This window comes from Oryzias melastigma, linkage group LG13 (genome assembly GCF_002922805.2).
Source record: "Oryzias melastigma strain HK-1 linkage group LG13, ASM292280v2, whole genome shotgun sequence".
Lineage (NCBI taxonomy): Eukaryota > Metazoa > Chordata > Actinopteri > Beloniformes > Adrianichthyidae > Oryzias > Oryzias melastigma.
In genome coordinates this window covers 9,517,018-9,544,094 of record NC_050524.1, presented here as the reverse complement: position 1 = coordinate 9,544,094, position 27,077 = coordinate 9,517,018, and the positions used below count along the sequence as shown (strand labels likewise).

At 37.4% G+C, this 27,077-nt stretch overlaps 1 protein-coding gene across 3 annotated transcripts in view; it reads left to right on the top strand.

The window, feature by feature from the left end:
- b3glcta (beta 3-glucosyltransferase a) overlaps nt 1-13,101 on the top strand; it is an 87,309-nt gene extending 74,208 nt beyond the window's left edge. Inside the window, exons 12-15 of one of the 3 annotated variants that reach the window (XR_004948900.1) lie at nt 5,599-5,698; nt 6,112-6,231; nt 6,728-7,536; nt 11,013-13,101. Coding sequence is in view for 1 of the 3 variants with exons in the window: in XM_024277791.2 (XP_024133559.1) it covers nt 5,599-5,698; nt 6,112-6,231; nt 7,392-7,536; nt 11,013-11,180 (533 nt within the window). In the remaining 2 variants the exon portion in view is untranslated. The remainder of the gene's footprint in view (nt 1-5,598; nt 5,699-6,111; nt 6,232-6,727; nt 7,537-11,012) is intronic. The other 2 variants (XR_004948901.1, XM_024277791.2) reach the window with 2 other exon arrangements.
- The last annotated feature ends 13,976 nt before the right edge of the window (nt 13,102-27,077 follow it).

Genomic DNA, 27,077 nt, shown 5'->3' with positions numbered 1-27,077 from the left:
TTTTCCACAAAACAGCAAACTCCACAGCTGGTTTATGAGTAACATACAGGTCAGAGTCAAAAAATGACCACACAACATCAACTATAGCAACATTTGAAATATTGACACTCGTAGTAATAATTAGGTCCGGCATGTGCCCTTTAATTTTTGTTTCCTTCACTCACATGCTGACTAGGACCAAAAGTTTCAGGGGCAGCACACACTTCTTAGCATTTCTGTCACAGACATCGTCCATCTGCACACCAAAATCACCTATAATGGTCTGTGCTGACACCTGAAAGCATCTCAGGGAAATCATCAATATAATTTTGACAGTGGTGGATTGGGTTGAGAATAAGGATATAAAGTACAGGAGGAGATGGTTTTAGCTCTATTTTGAGTGACACAAGCTCAAATGATGAAAACGCCCCAAATGACAGCATGCGGGAAATGGTATCGACTCTTAACGCGGTGCAGACGCCTTCGGTGTTTCTGATGTAAAAGGGAAGTTTGGTGGAGGGAATTCAATCAGAACTCTATTACTCCTTTTGCTGTCTGACCAAGTCTTTGTTGAAAACATAAAATTCTGATTTGAAAAGTGAATATAATTATAATTAGCATTTTAATTAATTTTTGACATCTGAAATCAAGCACTGCAAGCTTTAAATTACAATTCCAGAGAACATTGTCTTATGTTCAAATAAATAAACTGAAAAAGTTTCTCACTCACAGCAGGAGCGTCCGTATCAATCTAATGCTGTATTCACCCCAGTTAGTGATAGTTAGTGGTTGGGCTGCCACGATTAGTCGACTAATCGACTATTAAAATAGTTGACGACTAATTTAATAGTCGATTAGTGGTTACTTTATATTATATGGAGTCAGAGTGTAGTAAAGTTAAAAGTTATAATGGCATTATGCTAGCTTTTTGGACTATTTTGACATGTATTAAGGTTTTTTAGGCTAATTTGGAGTTTTGCCTAATATTTCAGCTGTATGCTAGCTGTTTTGGCTAATTTAGAATTTTTTCTTTTTTTTAGCCTATTTTGGAGTTTAACTAATACTTCAGCTGCATGTTAGCTATTTTGGCTAATTTAGGATTTTTTCAGTTCATTGGGCTATTTTGGCGTTTAGCGCATATTTTAGCTACATGCTAGCTATTTTGGCTAATTTAGAATTCTCAGTTTTTTAGGCTATTTTGGAGTTTAACTACTTCAGGTGCATGTTAGCTATTTTGGCTAATTTAGGATTTCTTTCAGTTCATTGGGCTATTTTGGCATTTAGCGCATATTTCAGCTAGATGCTAGCTATTTTAGCTAATTTAGGATTTTTCTTTTTTTTTGGCTTTTTTGAAGTGTAACTAATACTTCAGCTGCATGTTAGCTATTTTGGCTAATTTAGGATTTTATTTTTTAGTTTTTAGGCTAATTTAGCATTTAACATTTTTTTTTGTTGGCTATCAGCTTCAGCATTTAGATCTGTGAAAGAAAAAGTTTGCGGCAAGATTCAGAAGATTTTCGCCACTTTGACATTTCACTCTTATCCTCTTCCAACTGTGGATGGTGGACATGTGCTGTAACAAACAGTAGAAAAAGAAGACGTCCTTGTTTATACACTATGGCTGTACTCCCGTTCAAAAATGCGTGTCACATAACCGGTGTGTCTGTACCTTTATATGTATCGTAAGTAGCTTGCTGTGGATTTGATCTAAGACTAAAACCACATACCTGACTATATGAACTAAACATGACAAAATCTGTTTCAATTGAAAATAATATTAAGATTTGTACTTTTTTTCTACTTGGAGGTACAGTGGTCTATTTTTTTGTCTGAAGTTAGTTTTTGTTTTAAGTTAGATCAAATGTTTTTGTGAAGTTTCCAAAATGGTCTGTAAAGACAAACTGTATAATTGACACATTTAATTCTGTGCTGTTGCCTTTTCTAGTATGTTTTTATTATTATTTTGACAGGATAGTGCTAAAATAGATAAATACACTTCTGAATGTTTCCTCACTTCAAGTTTTAGAACTTTGTGATTTTAAGGTGCTGAAGAAATGCAGGATAAACTCCTTTTAGTAATTTGTGCAACACTTCTCTGCAGACGATCAACTCCAGGTGCTGCAGTCACTTCCAACAGGGAGCCATATTTGTTCCTCTGTCCATTACCTTTGAGTCACTGCACTTACAGATGCACTCATTACTGCATGCTTAAAAAAAATTGCAGAAGCCATATGTCACATGACAAGATTTTAAAAAAATGCTTCATTCCTTTCTCCATCGATAATTTGTATTTGATGTCATTTTAAAGTCAGAGCTGGCAAGTCGTTCTTCTCAAGGAAACAGTCTCCTTCACTCTATGTTTGTCTTGCCGTGCATGCCAGATTTTTACTTTTGAGAAGCTGTCTTGTGTTGGCAGCGATCCACAGAATCATCAAGGTCTGGTTTGGTAAACAGCCAGATTCTAAAGCTACTGTCAGAGCCTACTGTCAGTCAAACAGAGCTCTGGATAGATTAAGCAGCCAGGAAAACACATACATTAGATGAGATTCGCACATTTGTTTTAGAGCTTAATTAAGAAAGACTAAAATTAGGAACAGGATTGGTCATGCTATAAATATTCTATCTTAAGTGTCCCAAAATTGTCGATTTAGTCAAATAAAGTTCAACTTTCCCAAGTATGATGTTTTATTAATGTTTTTAATTATTTTTACATGTTTCCCAGAACTGCAAGGACAGCATAGTCCTTGCTTAAAAGCAAGATCTTTCAGGAATCAATAGTTTATATTCTTCACCACCACACTTTCTGATTTGCCTATGTTTCCATAAGTGCATAAACAAAATAAATAATTTATCAGGAAAAGCACAAGCAGGAGGAATTATTCTGCAAAGTTCAATGCAAAAAATGGGGGAAAAAATGTAAAACAGGAAATTTGATCAATTAACAAGTCATAAGTGGTTGTTTTTTTTTTCTTTATATAACATAAAATGCATTTGTTTAAAATCTAGAAAGATTTGAAGGAAGATGTGATGTAAGACTCTAGAAAGCAGCATAAAAATGTAACTCTGAAGTATTCGTTCTGAAGTATTTATGCCTTAAATGTGTTGTTTTTACCTTCAGTGTGTGAAGAAGCAAAAACTCAAGGAAAAACTGAGAGGTAAAGAAGCACATCTTTGTGTAGTAGAAGTAGTAAGGTACCTTTTTTTTATTTATTTATTTTGGTGTTTGGGTATCTGATGTTATATGAAAGAAAGAAGCTGCTGCATCTTCCCAGGTTCTGAGGCATCACCACCTCCTAGCAGAAATACGGTCTCTTGCCTCGTCTGTACGTTTGTTTTTAAAAAGTGTGGTTTTTGGGTTTTATTCCTGTCAACAGTTCAAGGTGTCCTTTCTTATTCCATAGTCGGATACAAAGGAAAAACACCTTGGGTGCCTTATAAATAAAGCAGCAGCTTCTGTGTGATGGGTGCCACCAGGGATTTGCATGCCTCAGCTCTTGGCCTTAATGGTCTGCAGGTATTTGGATTCTGACGGGTGTACTTCCTGGGGCTTCCAGGTATATGTTGTTTGCTAGCACATCACAGCTTGTTTTCAACAGTTGGCAGATCATTTTGTTCCATCCGCGCAGTCACTTCAAACACGCCAGCGTGGAAGTTTGATCTTCTTGGCCCGTCGTGGCAAACTCATCGTCTTTGTTGCTGTGGTGTGGCAGGAAGTAGGCAGCAGCTTTTCTACTGTTTGCTCACACAAAAGGGCAAATTTTATGGATTGAAAAGGCCAAGTTGAAAGATTTGACTGGATGCAGCGCAACAAAGGAATGTGAATATTTAGAAAGAGAGAAGGGAGAAAAACAGGTCTTCTGAATTGGTTTGATATCAGAAGGAGCTGGTGTTTGCTTTTGAGACGTCATTGAGAAAAACTGTAACTTTCACATTTGCTCAAAACCAAACTAGAGATGTAAGAGAACATTGAATCAGGGAAAAATCGCGATACTTCATTGATTAAAAATGCTGCCAGGATGATATTTAATAATTTATTTATAAGCAAACATGTACAGTAGTTCAGCGTCTTTCTTTTGTGTTCCACTAGTTGGCAGCACAAGCTGAAAATAAGATGTTTTACATTACCAAAATAAAAGCACCATGAATTTGCTTGGTTAAAAGAAAACAGTTGCAGTGCTTAATGTTCTCATCATTAAATAAAATGTATTTAACAAATGTATTTATGTGAAAGGTGTGTTAATATTCAGATAAAGTTCATAGGCTAATCGTTATCCAATGAGAATCCCAGAATAATTTTCTACAGGGCTTTGAAAGTTAATTAAACATTTGTTGTTTTGTTCATTTTAGGTTGCAGCATTTAGCAGCAACAAAAAAAAATTATGATGATAAAAAAATAGAACAAATAAATAAGATTTGAAACATAAAAACAACACCAGCCAAATTTAACTTAAAAAATAGTGAAATATTGTCTCTTGTACTGTCATGTAAAATATTGGAACATGTATTCTATCATGACGTGTTTACGTATCGTATCGCTAGACTCCTGCCAGTAGACACCCCTACCTCAGACAGAGAGGTCCTCTCCTCTTTCTTTTTAACTGTTTCCCTGTTTCATAAGATCTTAGTCACAACTACCCTTACGGGTAGATACAGGCTATCTGCAGGCGATAAAATGATCAGGAGACATCAAGGTCGTAGACCGCTCAGTGAGATCGTAGAGCCAAAATGTTCATTCACATTTTTACAGGCATGCTGTGAGCTACAAGTCAGTTAGACAACATGTAAGACGACCTGTCCCACCCTGCAGACTGCATGAGGGGCCTGTTGGTGCTGTTCACATCAGAAGTACAACTTTCTTATGTGCTCCTGGTTTCTTAGACTGTTAGAAATTAGACAATCAGAGTGTAGATTGTGTGGGAATACCGCGGACAGTACCGTATCACCTGCACATGTGCATTTGTGCACGGTCAGTACGGATCCAGAACACACACCTTACTAATGACTAGAGTGTGGTGAAAGGGCACCGTGAATCTTATAGGGATGATTGATCGTCTTAATTGATCTTAGTTGATCAAATCAATTAATACCATTATAAAATCATTTTAAAATGAAATAAATTGATTATTTATATATATATATCAGAGAATACTCTCATCCTGGCCATAGGTAACACATATAGTGCTATACGCTTACAGTCAAATACTGGAGGGACTGTCTCTCCAGCTGTCCTTGTAACTAATATTTATGGTGCTTTATGTAAAATCAATGTTTTTTTTTTATTATTGTAATTTTTGTATACTCTTTCTTAACTTGTGTATTGTTGACATTGTTCTTTTTTAATCTATTGGTTCTTTCCTTTTTTATTGATTGATATGAGTTATATTTATCTATTGGAAAATGCCATTTGGATTGAGACATTGTAGGTTTATTTTACTAGAACATAAAAATGACCGAGTGCCATCGCACCGGACCACACACATGTGATGGCAACAAAAATGATCCAGAAGTTAGTTTTTCCCCTAACAGGCTCATTTGTCCTTGTAAACCAGAACAGAGCACACAGTCGATATGTGATTTACTCATCAAAGTGTGCTATTGATGGCTGTTTTCTATTTGCAGGTCACTGTGGGAAAACATTTGCAATCCTTCAAAGATTTCTAAGCAGCCACGTCCCAAACACTAAGTGGCTTCTTGTTGTGGACGATGACACGCTCATCAGGTAAATGCCTACCTGCACTTCACCTGCTCCGAGTTGCAGCTAAAATACCCTTCATTCACCCTTAAGTTCGACTGACATTTATTCATAAATCTTCAATCAGATTCTCTCCCCTAACCTTGAGAGGTTTCCCACAGTCAAAGACAGAAACGCTTCAATATTCACTTTGGAGGTTCCAGAGATATTACCTTCCTGTCAAACATCTTCAGAGCTCAGAATGTGAATTCACCTCCAGATTGCTGTGCTTTCTGTGAGGTTCCGCCTTCGTGTGGAACACTGCAGATAGAGCCATAGGGACAGCAGTTATTTTTGCCTCTAAATGGACACTTTCACAGATGTTTAGGCACTGGCATTTGTGCATGATGATAATGAGTGTCTGTGATGAGTCTCAGTGGTGCTTTTTTTTTTCCTTGCAGCCTACCTAGGCTTCAAGCTCTGCTGAGCTGTTACGACCCCTCGGAGCCAGTCTCTCTAGGAGAGAGGTACGGCTACGGCTTGAGCCAAGGCGGCTACAGCTACATCACAGGAGGTGGAGGGTGAGTTCCGCAGCTCAGGTGCTTCAGTGGTAACAATGCTGGAGGTGCAGAAGCAGCAGAGCAACTGTAAAGACTGCAACAAAAAGCCTCTTATCTTTTATTTACAGGTTGGCCATTTCAGTTTAGTTTAGAGGTGAAGACAAATCTAATATCTCAGTTTTGATGTTGTTTCTGGCAAAAAAAGGGTTTATATTACATTGAGGTTTCTAATTCAAAATTAAAAATTAACTGTAACTTAATGCACCTCAAACTGAGGCTTTTCACAGCAATTATTAGGTTAGATCACATGACAGCACTAATGCTATAATAGTTTTGTTTGGAAATAATATAATATATTGAGAAATAAAAGCTTTAATTTGTTGTTTTTTTATTTATTTATGTTTTTAATGTACATCTTTGAATAACAAATATTTTGAAATCATAGTTTTTGGGGTTTTTTTTGCTTTTTAACCTCATTGTACTCAAAACACTTTCATGTTGCTCACTATCTGCCCAGTCATGCCCTAAAAAATCTCCGTCAAACACCTAGAGGGAAGAGAGATGTGGCCTAACCTAACCCACTACGGACGTTTATGGTACAGCATCTTGCCTAAGGACATTTCAACTTGTAACCGAGGTGATCAAAAATTCTGCAGCAGAGAGACGACTACCTTCAAGCTGCAGCCACCAGCAAATCACACTTTGAGTGAATAAATCATGATCTAGAAAAAAAAACAGCTTAGTTGTGATTTTTACATATTTAAATGTATTTATTTTTTACTTTAATTGCTACCAATTCCTTTATTTCCCTACATTGATTTGATGTTTTTTTGCAAATGTATTGTATGTACTACAAAGAATAAATCTTATTTAGGTTTAAATTTTTTGTTGCGCTTTGCAACTCTAGACTGACATTTGCACCGGCAATAAAAACTATCTGACAAGTTTTTGTTAAATCTTTTATTTTTATGTGAAAGTCTAAGGGTTTCTTATTTCAATGAAGTGTCAGCTGCATATGCACTTTAACTCCACCACGCTGCTCTCACGCTGAATAAATAAAATTCCCTTTGACCCCACGGTGACTGCTGGAAGATGTACGGCGTGTTGTATTTTTCTGGAGCTCCCCCAGCATTTGATGTGGATTGCAGCTCCACGGCTCTGCTCTGTTTGTGCCGCTGCAGGATGGTGTTCAGCAGAGAGGCGGTGGTCCGACTCCTCGACAGCGGCTGCAAGTGCTACAGCAATGACGCGCCGGATGATATGGTGCTTGGGATGTGCCTCAATGCTCTGGGGCTTCCCGTCACACACAGCCCCCTCTTCCACCAGGTTGTATAAATACTCTCACAAATCATTCTATTTTCCTCTTACCAAAAAAACTCTCTTGACAAATATAAACTGAACTTTTACCTTTTTGGGGGAAAAGTTTCTCTCAGGGTTTGAGATCAATAATGACTTAAGAATACACTGTAGGAGCAAGCGGGCAGATCATACTGCAGGTTTTTTAGACTCCGATTGAAACATCAATCATAGTGATAGTTGGAAGTGGAGGGTATGTTGTTCAAACGCTCTGCACGTCCACACAGGGTTTTTTCTGACTTTTTCGTCTTAATGAAACTAAATCTCTTTAAGGACCTCCTCTGTCATATCTTTGCCAAATTCAAGCTGAATATTCTTTTCTATGAATGGCACTTTGAATGTGTCAAAAGTAGGATGTCTCTTAAGGATTTCAAGCCTTCCTGATGTATTAGAACAATTCAGGAACCTGAAATCAGGTATTTCTTAAGAAAAAATGGAAATTTCCCTAAACTGCAAAAGTTTTAATTGCCATTGTTTTGGTCATATCAGATTTTTTAAAAAGTGAAAACTTAAAGCTGTTGCTTATGTAAAATAAATGTATAGTTTTCAGTCTTGAGATCATCCACAGGCAGACTCTGAAATGGGGATTGCAACAGTTATATAGGGGAATTTTTGGTACTTTCCGACCGGATTTTATCAGAATTATTTTTATTTATTTTTCATTGAGTCTTCTATTCCTCCTCAGATTGGTGTGAAACTGTAAAGACAGAGACAGAAGTTGGATTTGTTTTGACATTTTATGAAATCTTTCCAGAGTGACTGACTTCTCTGAGATTATTCTTTCATTTTGGTTCAGTCTGCTTGTTTTCACCTGAAGGAGGACTAGTGAATGGACATGGTACCTACAAGGGGACCACATATTGATAGAGAAAGCTTTTTAACTTGAATGTCAGAAGACAGTGAAGGAGGGTTCTATAAATTAAAGGTGGTATACAGAAATACAGCTGCGTTCCCACCAAACATGATTCGGTTGTCAAGGAACGTCCAGTTTCAATAGCTGCGTTTCCATTACACTTTTGCGCAAAACTTTTTCGAAATTTCTAGAATTTCGATAAAACAATGTTTCGAAAAAACAGCGTTTCCATTAAACCATGATTATGCGAAAAACTCGAAGTAATTCCCGCGATAAGTCATTAAAAAAACATGACGACGGATATAAACACTATTTTCATGTGCAGTAGATTCATTCACATTTCTGCCACGGAGCTAGCTCTCATCCTTCCCATCAGAGAAGACGTCTACGTCTGATCCGAGCCTTGGAGCGGCAGGCTCCTTAAACGTGGGAGCGACGTAGAGTCAAACAGTTTTGGGGAATCGTGGTTGAAGAATTCACCGAAGAGCTGTGGATTCAGCATTTTCGCATGACACGCTCAACTTTTGATGAGCTGTGCGGTGCTCAAGGCAGCCAGTTGCTGTGAAAAAGCGCATTTGACCAGCTTTTCCTGCTTCCTGTCCGAAACGCCATATCCGGTTAATGGTCACGTGACTCGTTTGTTTCGAAAAAAGTGTTTCCATTACAGTTTTTCGAAAAACTACTGTTTCGATACGGCCCAAATACCACCTCCTCTAAGCGCAAAAACTTTATTTCGAAAAAGGCGAGTTTTTTCGAAATTGTGGTGTTTCCATTAGGATAATTTAATATCGAAATTCCGTTTTTCGAAATTTCAGAGTTAATGGAAACACGACTAATGTTAGAGGTCCTGCAGTGCAAATTAACCATCAGATGTGGCACGTCAGTCTGGCAGCAACGGGTTTCAGTTGCACAGTTTTTATTTATTTGATACATATTTTTTTTCAATATCTTGCTTTTTATTTTTGAAATTCGATTATGTTTTTATGTAAAGCACTAGTTGGAAAATGGCTTTATAAATAAAGTATGATTTGATTTGAAAGTTTGAATTTGGGTATTTGCGATCAGTGGGTGGAGTCCAAATCCAACATGGAGGAGAATCTAATCGTTCTACTCCTAAACATTTCAATTTTCTTCTGTTTTCTTTATCTGACAATAATAAAAAAAACCTCAAATTTCATTCTTATTTTTTCCCTCCGTGGAACAATGCAGGACAGCAAGTCTTCAAATTGGGTCACAGAGATGTGAAAGTACTGCTGAATGCAGCCGACATTCAGACACATCTCATGCAGTAGATGGTGATGTTCATCGTACTGTCAGAGTCTGAATGGTCTCATGAACCCAGACATGGAAAGGCAGCTCTTTATCCTAAATAAACCCGATCTCTCAACATCATCTGTGTCTTCCATGGATTGTAAGTGAGAAATACAGTCGATGCTTTCGTGCAGAAAAACTTTTGGCTTTAGCTCCTCCCACACTCAAGTTTATGAATGCGTTTTTGAAGAAGCACCAATTAGCAAATTTGATCCCATGAGGACATTGCATAGTTACGGATATAACTTTTGGTATTGTAGTGTCAGCTCTCGTCAGGTCATTGACCAGTGTGTAGTTTTGGGTTGTTTCTTCACCATTCTTGACATCCTTTGCACTCCAACTGGTGAAATCTTATTCTTAATCTTAAACCTTATTTATCTGATCTCCTCCATATTTCCACTCCCTCCCGTCCCCTCCGGTCTCTCCGCACCCCTCATCCGTCTGGTCACCATGGGGAGCCGAGCCTTCAGCCACTCGGCCCCCTCGCTATGGAACTCGCTCCCACTTGATCTCCGTACCATTGAGTCATTACCCATGTTTAAATCCAGACTCAAAACTCACGTTTAAATCTGCTTTTTTTCACTCTGATCTTACAACCATCCATTTTTATTGTGCTTCTGTTTTTTAAGATGTATTTATTCCTGTTGATTTTATGTTGGTTCTCGTTGTGCTGTACAGTGTCCTTGAGTGGCTAGAAAGGTGCTTAAAAAATAAAATGCATTATTATTATTAAATCCTTCATTAAAGCAGGAGATGGAGTGAGATTGTTAATTATTTTGTATTTATTTAATGTTCCAATGATTGCTCCAGACTGGCTCACCCCGTTCTGGTTCAACCGTGGACTTTGAACGTTAAAGACCTCTCTTATCTTTCTAAGTGGGACGACTTGCAGAATTTGCGACTGCCAAATCTTTTTCACCCTTTGGCTGAACTTTAGGGGTCGCCGCAGCAAATCATCTGACTCCATCTAACCTTTTTCTCTGGTTACACCAATTACCCTAAAGTCCTCCTTCACTAAATCCATATACTTGTCTTCTTCTGGACCTCCTTTCTGGAAGGTTAGTTTGATTAAATGCAACTGGGATGTTCTTGCTCACACAGCTCTTGATTTCATTTATATCCAATAAAATAAACTCTTTCTTTTTAAAAATCAGGGTAAGAACCATCTGCTCCTGCCATATGCTTTAGCGAGGGAGAGTTTATGTTCACCCATACAACAGGTGTGGGACTAAGTAGGCTGTGCAAATTCTCAATTGACCTCAATAATCTCTATTCCTTTCAGGCGCGTCCAGAAGACTACCCCGCTGACCTCCTGGCCCACCAGGTCCCCATCTCTTTCCATAAACACTGGAACATCGATCCCATCGCTGTTTTTAACAAGTGGCTGAGGGACAACTCCTCAGAAAAGTCTTCACATGAACTCGATAGGACCACAAAGACAGAGTTATGATGTTAAAAGTGTGGAATCCTGTGTTAATAATTACAGATATAAATGTTTTTTATTGTATTTCACTCAACTGATAACAATATGATACGATAGAAGTTTTTACTGATTGTGCAGAAAGTATCATTTGTATTTATTTATATCAAATGACCAATTTGAATCTTTTTTTTTAATTTAGGACTGTTTTTGTCTTTTTCTTTTTTTTTTTTTTTTTTATTTTAATCACTTTCATTAAACCGCGTGAATCGTGAGGTGTCTAAACAGAGACGGACTTATCATTAAGCAAATGTTGGCGATGACCTTGGTGGCTCCAAGCGGAATAGTTTACAAAAGTTTCTAAAATAATTTTCATGCATATTATTAGCTAACTGTGTCATAAAAAACCCAAATCACTGAAGCAGAATTCAATTGCTCAGGAGCTTAACCCTTTAACACCAGAGCTCCTGTGTTTATGTTCCTGTATTTTTTAAATTGTTAACACGATCAACGTAATACCAGCAGATTTTGAAGGAGGAAAGCGGCTCAAAATCTGCTGGATTGATGGTTGAAAAGTTACAGTATGTAAAAGATTTTGTGTTTAAGCGTCATAGATGGCGCCTCAGGTGTTAAAGGGTTAATCATTCCCCTGACCTTCTGCAGGAATGGAATATTCTGTCAACAGCTAGCAAGTTAGCAAATCGAGAGAGAACTTTTAAAAGAGATTAAAACAAACCAAAACAAAAAAGTGAGGAAACAAGAAATGTGTTGCAGCACTTCCTAAAGTGCAGGCAGACAAAAAAGAAAAAGAGCAACAGAATTATGAGAAAACTGAAAAAGTTATGAGTGAGGAAAAAAACGGAATTCTACAAGAATAAAGTAACATTATAGGAAAGAACCATCACCTGTTTAACTTGAGTTGTAGGAAGTTCAGAGAAATAGGATGGACTGCTAGAGTCTTGCTGAATCCTTTACTTTTAAGTAAATGTTGATTTCAACAAATTAAAACTTTTTTTTGAAAAATTTTCCATTTAAAATTAAACATTTTTCAATTAATACATTTATGATTTTGTTCTTGTGAAATTCTGACTTTGTTCTCATGCTTTTACTGCTATTTTATATGTATTTTTCTTCCATTGTGGTCCCTATTCTCCATTTTAAAACAAGGTACAGAAATTGAGAGAAAAGGCATGGGGGGGGAGGGTCTGACTGAGAATTTTTCTTTTTAATTTGACACCACTTCATAGTGACTTTTTTCTTCCATCATTTTAACCACTTTAGCTTTTTTTTTTAGTAAACCCTGACTAATACAATTAATACAACCAGCGCAGATGGTTCCATGTTATTGTTCGCCTGGGGCCCCCATAATGCTATGTCCGCCACTGTGCCTAAAGATGTTAGTCAAACTAAAGTATGGCAGACCAATATTTGTGGCCAAATTGTGAAGTTGTAAAGCATGTTGAAGGTTGGAAATGAGTTGCAAAAGATGCCCAAAAGAAAGTTATTGGAAAGTTTTCTTGGCAATTTAGATAAAAGCCTTATTTTATTCTAACCTCAACCTCCTTTTTTTGTGTTGTTGATTTTGGTTAAATCATTCGGTTTCACTGAGTGACTTTAACCTCACGCACTGAGGGAAAAATCTTTAATTCATGGACATACTTCCTAAAGAAACATTACATCGTGGTCTGAGGCTAGAAGAGCTTCTATGAACATCAGCTCCCATTTTCATTTCTCTATTTTCTCGCTCTCGGATAATTAATTGGCAGGCTTAGTAATTTGCTGACCATTATTGGAAATCATTCCAAGGCTTCCAGCATGAGAATGAGAATAAAACATTTTTCATTTGGACTTTTGCCATCTTAAAAAATGCAATTTCTTCTCGTGTACTTCATTCTCATAAAATCTGGAGGTGACTGTAACAGTGACAAAGACTATTAAAAAAAAAAAAAAAGGAGGATAATAAGAGGCTTCTATTACTGTCAGCCAGTGCGAATATGAATAGTTAACAAAAGGAACCTCATTACAGACCGTGAACAACACATTGTAAAGCTCCACTCAAATTTTATCAGCATTGTGATGCTCAACGCGCACACACCTCCACGCAGGCTTGTGTGTCTGCTTCATAAAAACTCCTCTCCAGGCATTTGAAGACGCGCAATATCTCAAGCAGGCATCTCCTTCTCACCTCCAGAATTGTTAGCAGTTAGAAGGAAACACATTAAACTGAGAGTGGGACTCTCCCAGACATGGAGTAATGAGGGACCATTGAAGAGAACAATGACAGCAGGTCAGCTGAAGGCCCGGTCTGGATTTCTACCAAAAGATGGAAACAAGAAAGAAGGAATGTCACTATTATCCTGTTTAAAACAAAAAAAAGCTTAAACTTACTATACTTCAATACATTTGGTACATTTACAAAAAGAATGGTTTTTTTGACAGTTGAGATGTTGGTTTGAGAACATCAGGGTCACCTCAAAATTGCTTGAACTATCCCCTTCAACAAGTTTAACCAGGCATCTTTGCCCTTAGACCCTCCTTCTTGGTAAGGAAAAACTCCTTAAAAAAAGAAGAAACCTCAGAGATGTTGACATGAAGGAGGGATCATCTCCCGTGACGGACAGGGGATGTACCAGGACTGTCAGAGAAGAATTAGCTTATCTAACTCTACAACTACATGTTTGAATAGTGTAACAGATAGGCTTCATCCAGATGGAGCTGGGGGACAGCTGGGGGCGCGAGTCAAGCCAGAGGCAAGGTCCACTGCCAAGGACAGGGGCACAGACGATCCTTTGTCCAGATGAAACTAGACGACAGCTGTGGGTACGTCGAGCCATAGGCGAGGTCTACGGCCAAGAACAGGAGCACAGACAATCCTTCAACCAGATAGAACTAGGGGAGAACCGGGGGCGCGAGACGAGGTCCACTGCCAAGGACAAGAGCACAGATGATCTTTCATCTGGATGAAACTAGGGAACAGCTGGGGTTGTGAGTCAAGCCAGAGGCGAGGTCCACTGCCAAAGACAGGCACAGATGAGCCAACTGGAATCTGGAACAACACATGAATCGCACTGCAGTAAACAGAGGCATGGAGAACTAAATGAAAAATCAATGATAAAGAAAAGTGGAGTAGATAGAAATGGAGGACAGAACCCCAGCGCACCATACTTTTCCCAGCTTCTAGCAGCTACTAGCAACAAGTTGGTATTGTCATTTAAACTGGCTGGTGTGGTTTAGATGTATTGAAACAATTTTATCTTTAAACGGTGCCCAAGATTTTAGATTTTTAATCTTTATTTATTTATTTATTGTAGCTTTTAGGTTCTGCTGAACCAGTGAGCCCTCCATTGGTTAAAAACATTGGTATCATCAGGTCAAAGTTATCCCTTAAAAGGTAACCTTAAACTAATCAAAACAACATTATGTACTTTCCTAGTAGTCAGTGATAGAAACAGTCTGCAGCCTATAAAGTACACCAGCCGGATACCATGTAGCCGAGAAAGAAATTCGGATTTAAGTTTTTTAGATCTTGTTTCTAAACTTGAGGGTTTTTTATCTTTAAAAAGTAAAATCCAAATTTGAGAGTGAACTCAAATTTTCAACCTCAAATCAAGCTGAAGATTCTGAGATTCTCCACTGGAGCAATTCAGATTATAAATGTTACGCATATTCAGGTTCTGATCCTCTTGGTATCAGGCCTTGATCTTGCAAGATCTATACTCCTGCCTCCCTACAGTACAAATGTGCAATCAGAATTTTCTTAAAAATCAATACAATAAAACACATTTTGTGAGTTTATAAAACTTGTTTAGCCAGATTGAATTTTTTTGAGGCTCCTACTCATACTTTGTTGATCAATCGTGACTTCCGAGACAACAGGGGCTTCATAGCTAACCAATGCTGTTCTCAGAATCAGATTTGCTGTCGCTCAAATTTAAAGGTCATAAATGTATAGACAGATATAAATACGGTGTGTCTTCATATTTTCTTTATCCTCAAACCTCATTTAGAGAAGGTTCAGTCCCATCATCGCCTCCCTTCTTTCATATAAATACAGATATGGGCAGTATTGCCTGAACACTCCCTCCTATTCATAAGCATATTTCAATAAAAGCCTTTGTGAGCCGCAGAGAGAGCTTGGATGGAGAGCATTTGGAAGAAATGGGGTGAAATTTCTCTCTGAGCCGTTGGAGTCATTGACGTCTTTGAACATGAGTATGTTTCTCTCTGAGGATTTACTTTGACCAACACTCCTTTGAGACTGGAGCTCATGAAGAGCGGCTGCAGCTGTGGCTTGCTGAAAGCGGACTTTTCAATATTTCAGCCTTACGCCGTTTCCCCGCAATAAGAGTGACGGAGAAAAGATTACTTCTGCAAGAAGCACTGAAGCATATGCAAAAAGATAACCTCCCAAAGATAGGTGGAGGGAAAAAAAAGAAAGAGATCTGGATCAAGTTTCATAAACATTCAGCCATAGCTGTAGTTTTGTGTAATCTGACAGTGACAGCCAGCAAATATTTGAAGGTAATAAGGGAACAGCTGAGCCTTGAGCTAGAGAAATATTTCTTCAGTTACAGAAGTCTGATCAGCTCAAAAGGAAATATGCTGTTTATGCTTTCTGTCATATTACTCCTTTCTGGTTTTGCATATTTGGCATCAACTCACTACACTGGAAACTGCCTGTAAAAAGCTTTCTCTTTTTCTACACTGCAAAAAGAGATAGCCTAAAAATAGAAAAAGAACACTAATAATATCATTAGAAAAGTAGTAAAATGATCTGCCTATGAAGCAATTTTTACTCAACAAGATGTCATTAAAATTTAGAAACAAAAGGTTCGCACAGGCATTCCAAAAGGAAATATAAGCTAAAAAAGCAAACTGTTAGATGGATTTTCTTCAAATTAAATGTTATACAGCCCAATGTTATGAATGTAGTGCTTAGTTCTAAGCAAATGTTAGTATTTTTTGAGTTTCAATGAACCTAATTGTTGTTCATTTGGGTAACAGTGACAAAAACACTATTTTAATAAGAAAAAAAATATTAATTTTTTAACTTTCTTAGTACAGGTTAATACATCCTCATAAAATTTAAAACTAGCACTTTTTCTTACAATTCTTATTCTTTCAACTTCTTTGAAATTCAAAATAAACATTTTTAAAATTAAACCAATTTCGATTTTTTTTTTAATCTTAAATTGAGTTTTTCTTTTGTCAAAAGTATGAATCAAAAAAGATTTTTGACTCCTTTTAATTTCCTATTTCTTGATTCTAGGTCTTAATGTGACCAAAAATTCTTGATCGTGCTAATTTTGGGAAAAGATCAGAGCCATGATTAACTAAAACCACCCAAAACCTGGTCAAATATCTTGAAGGTCTAAAATTTTAAGTTTTTAAATCTTTGCAAGATCAAATCGTTCACAATGTTATAATTGTGATAATTTATAGTATTTTAATCAAATTTAAACAAATTTATTCTCAGAAGAACTGTAGAATAAGAAATATGAATCTACATGATACATGAAGACATGATGGGACACAAAAGCTTTCTGCAAAATCCTGCATCAACCACCTAGACTTCACTGTCTATTGTCATCAGCCTCATGACGGTCGAGGAGTCTTGGATCACCTCTGGGTTTGCTTGTATTCACTTCAAGGACGTTTGTTCATGCACATCTCATAAAATCCTCAGCTGGCGTAAAGTCTTTGAGTCATGAAGACGGACCTTTACCATTCTTCTGTAAAATTACATTTTACATGAACAGTATAAGTTCCGGGTGTAAAAATCGGAGATAATCAGCTGACATTAGCAGCCTCGCGTCCTCCATACTCTCTACCAAACCACCTGGGAATGATGGGACATGCTGAAAGGTGAACAAACTTCCTTAACCCTAATCATCACATTTGATATGTCTGTTTTTGAGGTCCCTTTTTCATTAGCATGACCCAATTTTTTCTTAAAAATCCATTTTGTAGAACTTGATCCATGTTTTCTGCTGTGTCGTGCAATATCATTCCACTAGGGGCAGTAGAGGGGCTTTTCCTGCTTATTTCAAAATGGCTGCCTCCAGGAACACTTTTGGTGGGAAAAGTTTAGCTAATTTTTCAAACTTTGTGGTGAGAATAACTCATCTTTTGTTATTCTTTTAATTTAACAACTATTTGCTGTTTTAAAGGAATGTTAATATTCAATTATAGTAATTCACAAAACAGTTGCACCATGTTAAAAATGTGTCTAAAATTGGGACGGTGGGTAAATAAGGTGTTTTTTCCTTAACACTCATATTAATATTTTTGCCACCTAAACTAAAGTTGTTTTGAGCAAAACTTTACCAAATCATCATACTTATCATAATTGATACTATTTATATTTTATACATTTTGCATATTTTACACTGTAAAAAAGTGAAATATTGGATCAATTTTACAAAAGCTCTAATTTGTTTTTATCAAATTTATTTTTAAGATGAGTAAACCATCAACTCAAAATTCTAATTTGATGAAAACTAATAATTTTAAATGTAACAAATTACAGGACTTTTGGTAATTGATCCAATGTTACACTTTTTTCAGTGTAGGGATTAAAAATATAAATTTTAATTCTAAAAAATTACATTTTCCTGCCATTTTTTCAATGTAGTGAGCCTCAGGGTCTTGCCTGGCTTTGGGTTTTATGGCGCTTTAGGCATAAAAAGAATTCTGCGTCTCTAATAGAGCGTGAGATTGCTGAAGCTGGCTCGAACCAAGTAACTGCGTGTGGAGTCAAGTGCACAATCTGACTGTGCCACCAATTTGCCAACAATCTATTTGAAAGCAGGAGGATTCGACCTTTTAAATGTGTGGAAAAAAAACACTAGATGGATAGTTAAATAAATCTTTTTCGACCAAAAAGTGAAATTTCAAGCAATTTTATATAAGTAAAAAAGACAAACCTCTGCTTTTAGCCCATGTTTCCTCCTCTACCTTTTTTTATCCTTAAAGTTTTAAAGAACCACTAACAGTGACAACAGCACACCCCCTCTCCTCCCCCCAACCTAGACAGCAGCAGCGACAGGAAGGGAAGGGCGCCTCTCTGCAGAGTTATTGATTACATCAAACTTTTGAGTTACTTTATTTACATTTTTAAACGTTTTATTTTTTATTTTTACATTATATGAGTGGTGTTTCAAACGATTTAAAAAAAGAAAAAAATATATAAATATATATAATCACTGCAGATTGGTGTCCCCTAAACCAGAAAGCGTCCTAGGCAGTCGCCTATGCTCATTTTACGGTTCCTGCATTTAGATTTCAATCCTAAACAACAGTCTAAGACACTTGAACTTCTCCTCCAAAAGATAAGTGTAAAGTTATTGAGTTTAACTTTACAAATTAAAAAACATATTTACAAATACTTTATTTACTACCTTGTTACAAACTTCTGCAACTTCTGCTTATGCTGACTATCATTTGATTTAATTGCTTTTATATTTGTAATCAACAACTCTTTTGTAGCCTGCGGCTCTCTGGATGCAGAAAGCCGACGCTTTGATAGTCGTGGGTTGCAGGGGGGAGTAATAACTTTAAGGAGCTTATTTTGCATGGAAGAAGAGTGGGACCACCTGATTATTTGATCTCCCGTTCATGAGCTGCACATCCCATCTTGGGGGGTGTGACAACGCTGGAGGATTAGGGATAGAGTTTTGCGTCGCTGTCACACAGAATAATGTTCACCCTCTGGTTTTGCTGCAGCTGCACATCCCGACAAGCAACACCTGTGTGACTGCTTTCACTGCAGCATACAGAGTGTTTCATCTGATAGATGTTTGCTGCACGACCATCAGACATGCCTGTAGGTAACTTCCAGACTCAATCCAGCTCAGAGTTTCTGCGTCTGCTGGAAAGCATTTCGCCACAGAGAGGGAGCGACTTCAAGAGCTCTGGTCTTGACAATCATATTATACTAAAGTAATGAGTGTTGGGATGAAACAGTTTAACACAGCCGCTCAGTTATGATGAAATAAAACTCTTCCCTCTGTGCTCAGTTGGTGCTACAGCCAGTCCAAGTTCCTCCCACACGTTGCTCTCATTTATCTTGGAGGCGCAGCGTACAAAGATGCCCACCTGCTCACATTCATCTCAGCAAGAAATGTAATCATTTTCAGGGTGGAGGGAAGCCGGTGCAGCACAGGAACTCGTTGTATCTGCAGCCTCTGATATGAGTGGAATTACGCGTGTGCATAAAACATGGGAAGCAGCTATTTGAGCCAAGTTTCATTTTTTTTTAATCATTTGCATATGGATATGGTGGCATTTCTGTCTTTTCTTTCACAGCCAGTTGTGAGCGACATGACTCATCACTTCCTCTTTATCCCGCTGACCTTTGTGCAGATTGTGCGGACTTCATTTGTCAGCCGCGCTGCATTTAGAAACGATAATGCGTCGCTGAAGGTGCATACATTAGAAATGCTAATGGCATACAATGAAAATGAAATTGCGTGCATGTTAATGTGGCGGCAGGAAAAAAGCTATTCCCCTGCTGTGTTTTGTTGGTTTTGCTTTTTCCTGCCTCGTTTAAGTCATCAAAAATCCCCTTTTTTATGCTTAAAATGCAAAACAAATATATTTTCAATAAAGGGAGTCTCAAAGCAAACAATAATAGGGTTTTTATTTAGCTGTCCTCTCCCAACACCAAAACACACGGAGGTTCTTTTAAACCGTATTATTAAAAATCATATTACTGAGTGCTTTCATAAGTGGAATATTATCTCCAATGTGCAAATTATTGCACCAAAGGAAATTAACAAAATCCATTTTACCTCAGTGCAAAATTTTAATGTCATCTTCAGAATGAAACCTGCTGACATTTGAGGTCCAATGCAAATTTGTAAGGCTTTATATTTAAATAAAGATTTGGTTGAACGTGTTGGGACAGAGGAGAAACAACTGAAGCCCTTTGGCGAGAATAACAATGAAGTGTGAGGTGAAAGGGGACATTTTTAAATAAAATTTTATAATCTTCTGCAAGGAAGTCTATAGCTGCTAATAAATTTGACGTATTTAACGTAATTAACAGAGAATATTAACCCTTTAAAACCTGAGGCGTCACCAGTGACACTTTAACACAAAATATATAACATACTTGAACTTTTCAACCGTCACCCCACTTTTCTCGTTCACAATCTACTAGAATTACATTGACCATGTTAAAGGTTGAAAAGTTACAGAAAATCAAAGAACATAAACACAATATTTTGGGTTCTACATACAAAATGAGTCCATTAAACTTGTTAAAATTTGAATTATTTGAGCTGAAATTCACCTTTCTCAGCTTTAGAATCCACTGGAATTGCGTGAATTGACTAGTTTGAAGAACGTGTGTTGTTTTGTTGTCGCCGGGAATTTCCCTGGTGTTAAAGTCACCTCAGAACATGTGGGTCTTTAACCTTTAAACACTCACATGCTCGATCAGTTTATATAAACTGATTGTTTCAGATCAGTTAATACAAATTTAGGTTAAACGTTCACATCACCCTCGACAATCAAGTGACCACTTCCAATAACAACTTGAATTTTAAGGCTTCTGCGTTTCAAAACTCACACAAGCTTCTACTACCGTTTTTTAGACTCTGCGTGTCGATTGAACGCACGTTGAAAGTTAAATCAGATTAAATTTTAACCAGTGGGGACTTCACTTTGGTAGACACATAGATAGCGATCATGGAAGAGAAATTACTGATTTCGGTTTGTGCCCACTATTTTATGTGCTTGAATAGAGCAATGAAGAAAAAAGTCTGGAGTAAGAATTGTGAGATTTTACACCAAATCCCTTCCATTTATGTGCACCAGTATCGGGTAGTGAGCGTGACTACAGCTTTCTGGAAGTCTGTGCTAGAAATGTGGAGCATAGAAGATCAATCCGCTTCTCCATGTTTGGTGAAACTGACAATAATCCAGATGACCAGAGAGGTCAGGCTGGTACATCCTGGATCAGGAGGTCAGTCATGTGTTTTGGTGGAGAACCATTCAAAGCTTTATTAACCAGCAACAGAACTTTAAAGTCCAACAACGATATAAAAATGTTCCCAGTGGTTTTTTTAATTACAATTATGCAGTTTTTTCCATTTTTTTTTAAACTGTTGTTTTCTAGGTCGTCGTTTCTGCCGATTGACAGTAGGTCATTAGAAATTCACCTCTAAGTTGTAATCTGGACTTTTGGTTTGGAGTAAGCCCGGCCCTACTTCCTATTATCCATCTGTTTACACATTCTTCCACCAGTTTACAGCTCCTCACACTCCCAACCTAACATTACCGGTGCAAAATAAATGCTGAGAAATACTGGAGCTATTCAGGCGGACAGTTTTAAACCAGTTGTCGGCTTAGACAAGGAAAACAAAGATTTTATATGGATTTACAAGTGGATCCAGGGATGCATGCCCTTGTAGGTCACACTTACAAGCTTTTTCCAACTGCATTATTTTTCGTCTGCTCCTGATTCACCGCAATTTGAATATAAAAATACTGAAAAATGCAGTTTTAAGCTTAATTTTATTTATATATGTCCTCCATTATGAGAAAAATGCTGCAAATGCATATTAAAAACACTAAAAAACACAATTTTCTTTGGAATGGGTCTTTGAAGTCCATAAAAAACTGAACAGGTGTGGTTTACTTTTAATTGTCAAGCTAAAATAGTAAAAAAATTGCACATTTGTGTGTATTTGTGGAGGCATACAATAAAGCACACATTGATCCTTCTCTGCTTATACAGGTTCAGTAAACAAGACAGCATTTGAGCTCCAACTGAATACTTTAATGAAGGCTTTATTCAGATTTTCATAATCCACCATAAATTATGGGTTTTAGGATTATTTATTTTAATCTTTTTTTTCATAATTCTGCTTCACATCCTTTTAAATATTACGGCAAAATTGAGGTTTCATGTGAAATAATGCTTCAAATATGCCATTTTATAGGCTCTTTCATCCAAATTGCTCACAACGACACACTTTTCAGAGTGGGAAGTGTCCACATGGATTTAAATGATGAATCTTGCATTTATGGAGTCACAGAACCCACAGATCTGCTACTTAAGACCACATCAAAACAGAACCCTCGCTGAGAATATTGCGCCGCCGTATCAAAAAGTGCCTGCAAATTGGTTCTTTATCATGAAACTAAATGTGCCACATGTTCTCTAGAGTCCTGCTGTAGACGAGGTTTGTGCTTCTGCAGACCGTTCATAATTTTCTTTCAGGAGATTGTCTTTATCTCACCTGTGACTGGGAATTGTTGAAAGTTTTGTTGCTATCCAGTCTTTTTTTTTTTTTGTATCTCAGATGATAATTGTCCTCATCTGTTTGAAGAAAACAAATCTGAAACTACTTGATGTGGAAATATTTTTGATTAATGGGAAAAATGCGAGAAACTAATTTTAGTACGTCCTCAAACATTGCAATAAAACTGTCAGTGGCTGGGATAATTTCTGCCGACATAAAGCCATCAAAACAAAAAAAAAAGGAGATAATTGACACATATGCACTGCAAACTTTTTCTCCCCTTATTAGTCTTGAAATAACTCAGGAAACAAAGAAATGCATTTACTCAGTTCACTGGCCCAGCTCCTATTACCACAACTTGAATTGTTTTGAGTATTTCATTATCTCGATTGTCTCCATTATTATTCCTCTGGCCAGATTAAAATCGCTCCTCATGTAAATTCATGCAGGACTGATGAAGCCAGAGTGCAGATACGCTCAACAGAGCAGTACACGGAATTTAATCAAGTGTGGCATTCAAATTTGGATGAGGCTCTGTAGTTTGGTCCATGCTCCGACACTCTGAGAATGTGCCCCAGTACAGTTTAATGTAGAGGCTATTTAAAATTCCTTCACACATGCTTTCTCTTTCTTTCAGTGTCCATTTTGGACTCTGTTCGGCAGAAAATTGCTCTGTCATCCCTGCAGTCTCCATCCAGACTCATCCCATATGTCTCTGACAGTAAAAGAGATGGATTGGTACTTGTATCCTTCTAACGTCTATGATTACTATTACAAGATATTTTTAAGATTTGTTGGAAAAGCTTAACTAGAATGTACCAGGCGGAAAGTCGTCAGGTACTTAAATTAGGATCATCAGGAACATATTTTTTAATTGATAACCATAAAATATTACACATTTTATTTGAATTATTATACATTTCTGGACATTCTGTTATGAAAACTCTTTAAAAATTAAGATTTTTTTTTAAGGTAAAATCATCAGGTGTTGACAGCTTTCATGCTAACCAAGAAAATCTGTAAACGAAAAGGAACTACCCCCCTGGAATCACAGTAAAATGGTGTAATCCAGGAGTTTGCAGCCTTTAACACTAAAAAAATGCAAATTTTCTTCAGTTTCTTTACTCAAAACTAAGCATTACCTCATCTTTTAGAACAAAAAAAACTCTTATGTGGCCATTAATCCAATAATTTATAACACGTAGCTTTTAAAATCATCAATAACTGAATTTCAATAGTTGTATGATTATCTTTATATAACATGTTATCTTATTTTACTCTTCACAGCTGTCCATGCAAATTCCTTTCAAAATAAAAGTATGTTCATCCTGCTGCAGCTGATTTACTTGAATTCAAATGTAAGAAAGCCAAACCAAACATGGACTTTTCTTTCATTGTGGCACACCGTCATCATTTTTACCTTTTGGCATCAAAAAATGAACATAAAAATATTGGTGAATATAATTTAAAAAAGAATCGCTATGTGCTTTTACAACTCTAATAAAAGACTTTGGATTTTACTATCATTTTGCAGAGTTCTTTAATGTTTTAAAACAATAAACATAAATGGCAAAGCTTAGTGAACTTAAACAAATTCACCAAAAACTATCCAATGCTACAAGAACATGGTAAAAAAACCAAGAAGACAATTTTCCTTAAGCCATGTGTGACTGACAGGAGGGAGAACTGTAGACAGAAAACGAACAAAACCAAGAAAAAAATACAGAAAAACAAACCAAAATGCACAATCCTCACAAGCACCATCAAAGGCAGTTTAATCAGTCTTCTTCAGAAGAAGAAAATGTTTCATGATGGTGTTTTCACACCAAAGCCACACAGAGAATGTAGCAGATTTATAAACACACAATGCCAGTTGATTAGATGTTGCCCTAAAAAGCGTGTGGAACTGTACACGGAAAACACAAGTGCGCTTTTAGACTCAAATCCTGGTCAGGATTTGTTTGAGAGATGGATGGATCCGAGTCTGAGAGAAAACCTGACACTTCAGCAATCCAGCAGATAATCATAACCTTCCTCTTAGAGGTACTGTCGGTCTGAGAATGTTCTCTTGAGAGATTTTCTCTTTTCATCGTACCACATGAAGATTAGCTTCTGCCTTTGGGACATAGATGTAATATAACTATCCACATCTCAAAGGCATCTTATCTAGTTACTTATTGATGAGACATTTCATCTGGGTGTCAACTTGTGTAGGAGTTTTTGTCTCAAGAGTTGAGAGTCTCCTTGTTTTGTTTTTGTTTTGTTGCTGCGGCTCTTGTTCAGAGATGTTTTTCCCTCCATGTTTTATCTTGAAAGAGTGTTTCCATCATTCATGGTGTCTAGCTTCAATTCCTTTGATTGTCTGTCTCTGTGATTGTCTGATGTGTCTCGATTGTTGTTGCCACCTGAGTCTCGTCAGCCCTTGCGTGTATATTTAGTGCTATCTCCATATTCCTTTGCTAGTCCATCCGCTCCTTTTGCTCGTCATATCCCTGTGATCAGTTCTAGTCTATCTGGCCTCATTCACCCTGTCAATCTACCTCCTGGTTCTCAGGGATCGTGTTTTCTGGGTTTCATAGACTTAGTCTTTCATAGCAGATTTTCTACTTTGACTCTTCTTGATCAAAGTCTTTTGTCCTGATCTGAAATGAAGGCTTGAGTGTTTCCATTTGTGGTTGAAATCATTCTGGGCCTCATTAGTATTATATAAATGAAAAGTTCTTCAAACGTGGTTAGATTATCACAGGTTGGACTTGGAAAGGCGGATGCACATTTACAGTGGAGGAAAGTATTTGATCCCTTGCTGATTTTGTAGGTTTTCCCACTTAAAAACATTTTGTCATCTTAATGGTAGATTCATTCGAACTATAGCTGCATGTACATGTGCAAAATGTCTTTAATCTGATAAAAGATAAGATTAGAATTAAACTGTCTACATGGGCCCTAAAAATCTTTATCCAATTGTAACCAGCGTACACATACATCACACTTTTGATCGGAGTAAATCATTTTGACCTGTACAGAACAATCTAAATACCGGTAAAAAAGCAATAGAAGAAGAAATAGTGAGTTCCATTGAAAACAAAGAGCAAGATAAGCAGGGTTTTATTATTATTAATAATATTTTTAGTATTTTCTGAATCTGTGCATCCAGTGCTTTTGGCTACAAGGACCCGGAGGAAAGGGCAAGAGTTTGACATTTAGCCTTGGATGTGCTTAAAATCTGTGTAGGCAATGCAGCAATTCAGCATGGCCACACGTAAATATGTGGGAATGACATCCGCCTTTATTTTGACTGGACATGATTGGTAATGCCATCACATGCTTATCTCCAAGTCGTCACATATAAACATGTGGCTAAGGACCGTCACTTTTTGACGTTTTGGGTGTCCCCATGTATTTGTAAAACCATGGTCCGCAGTCCTTGGGACACGGTACCAGATGCTGTACCGGACAGGGACTGGTCATCAGGATGGGTACCGGTACCATAACCAGACACCGGACCCGAACCGGTGCTGCTGTACCGGGTTAGGGTTAGGGTACCAGTACTGGTACTGGCTTAGGGTATCGGTGCGCTCCGCGTCCCGCTACTGGAGCAGTTCCAGTTTGTGGCCCGTAGGTTGGGGACCTGTGATTTAAAAAAAACACTCAGTTCTTGTTGCGGAGGGGTCCTTAACCAAACTTCAATATATGACGAGTTGAGAATGCGTTAGTAATACGGGTGTGTATTGGCAAGAGTCGGGCGATAAGATACATATCCTGATACGTGTCTCACGATACGATATGTATCACGATATACATACCGTATATCCCAAGACCAGAACAGTTTGTCTGCTCAGAGCGACATTTCCGCACTCCAGTGCTGTCTCCGCCAGCTCACACAGACATTAAAATTTGAACCAGTTTAACTTCAGCCAATCAGGGACATGGATTTGGTATTGACGAAAAGATGATGTCTCTAAACGTTGATAATTGATCATGAAGGATAAATGAATAATTGCTGTTTTAACAGCTGAAAATATACAATGACACCAAGTCTTTCATAAATATTTCAATTTTTAAAACAGAATCACATGTGAAGAGTTTGTGGCTTTTAGCATAGATGTGAATGCTGTCATGCTGTCATAGACGTGAATGCTGTCTAGGAGCTTTGTATGTTGTGATGTCGTTTGTCTGCATTCATTTGACTGGAATGGGACTCAGAATATATGAAGCCTTTGTCTCTGTCTGCCGAAGGTAAAACCTTCAGAAACACCAGCAGTGATCACATGTTTTTGCAGTGGAAATGTGTTTGCTGACGGGTTTTTTTCTTTAAGAGTTGTCACAAGATTACGGAGAGATCTACTATTTCTACTATTACTATTGAGAGGAGTGTTTGCACATTTTCAGTTTTCTGTAAGTCAGTGTACAGAGAATTACAGATTAATATTATCCTATGTTCCATCGTGACAGGTTGTGACTCTCTTGGCAAATTATTGTTCCATTGGTGCCTTTTCTTTTTTCCCCCAAAGGTACACGTCCACATTTCAAGATCTGATCGCTCAGCTTCTGGGAATGCATTATGAGGCTGCTGTGATCTTGTATTTATTGGAGCGGTATCACAACTCAGAGATGTGGTAAAATGTGGAGTGTTGTATTTCAAAAAGAGAAGAATTTTGATTCAATAAAAGATTAA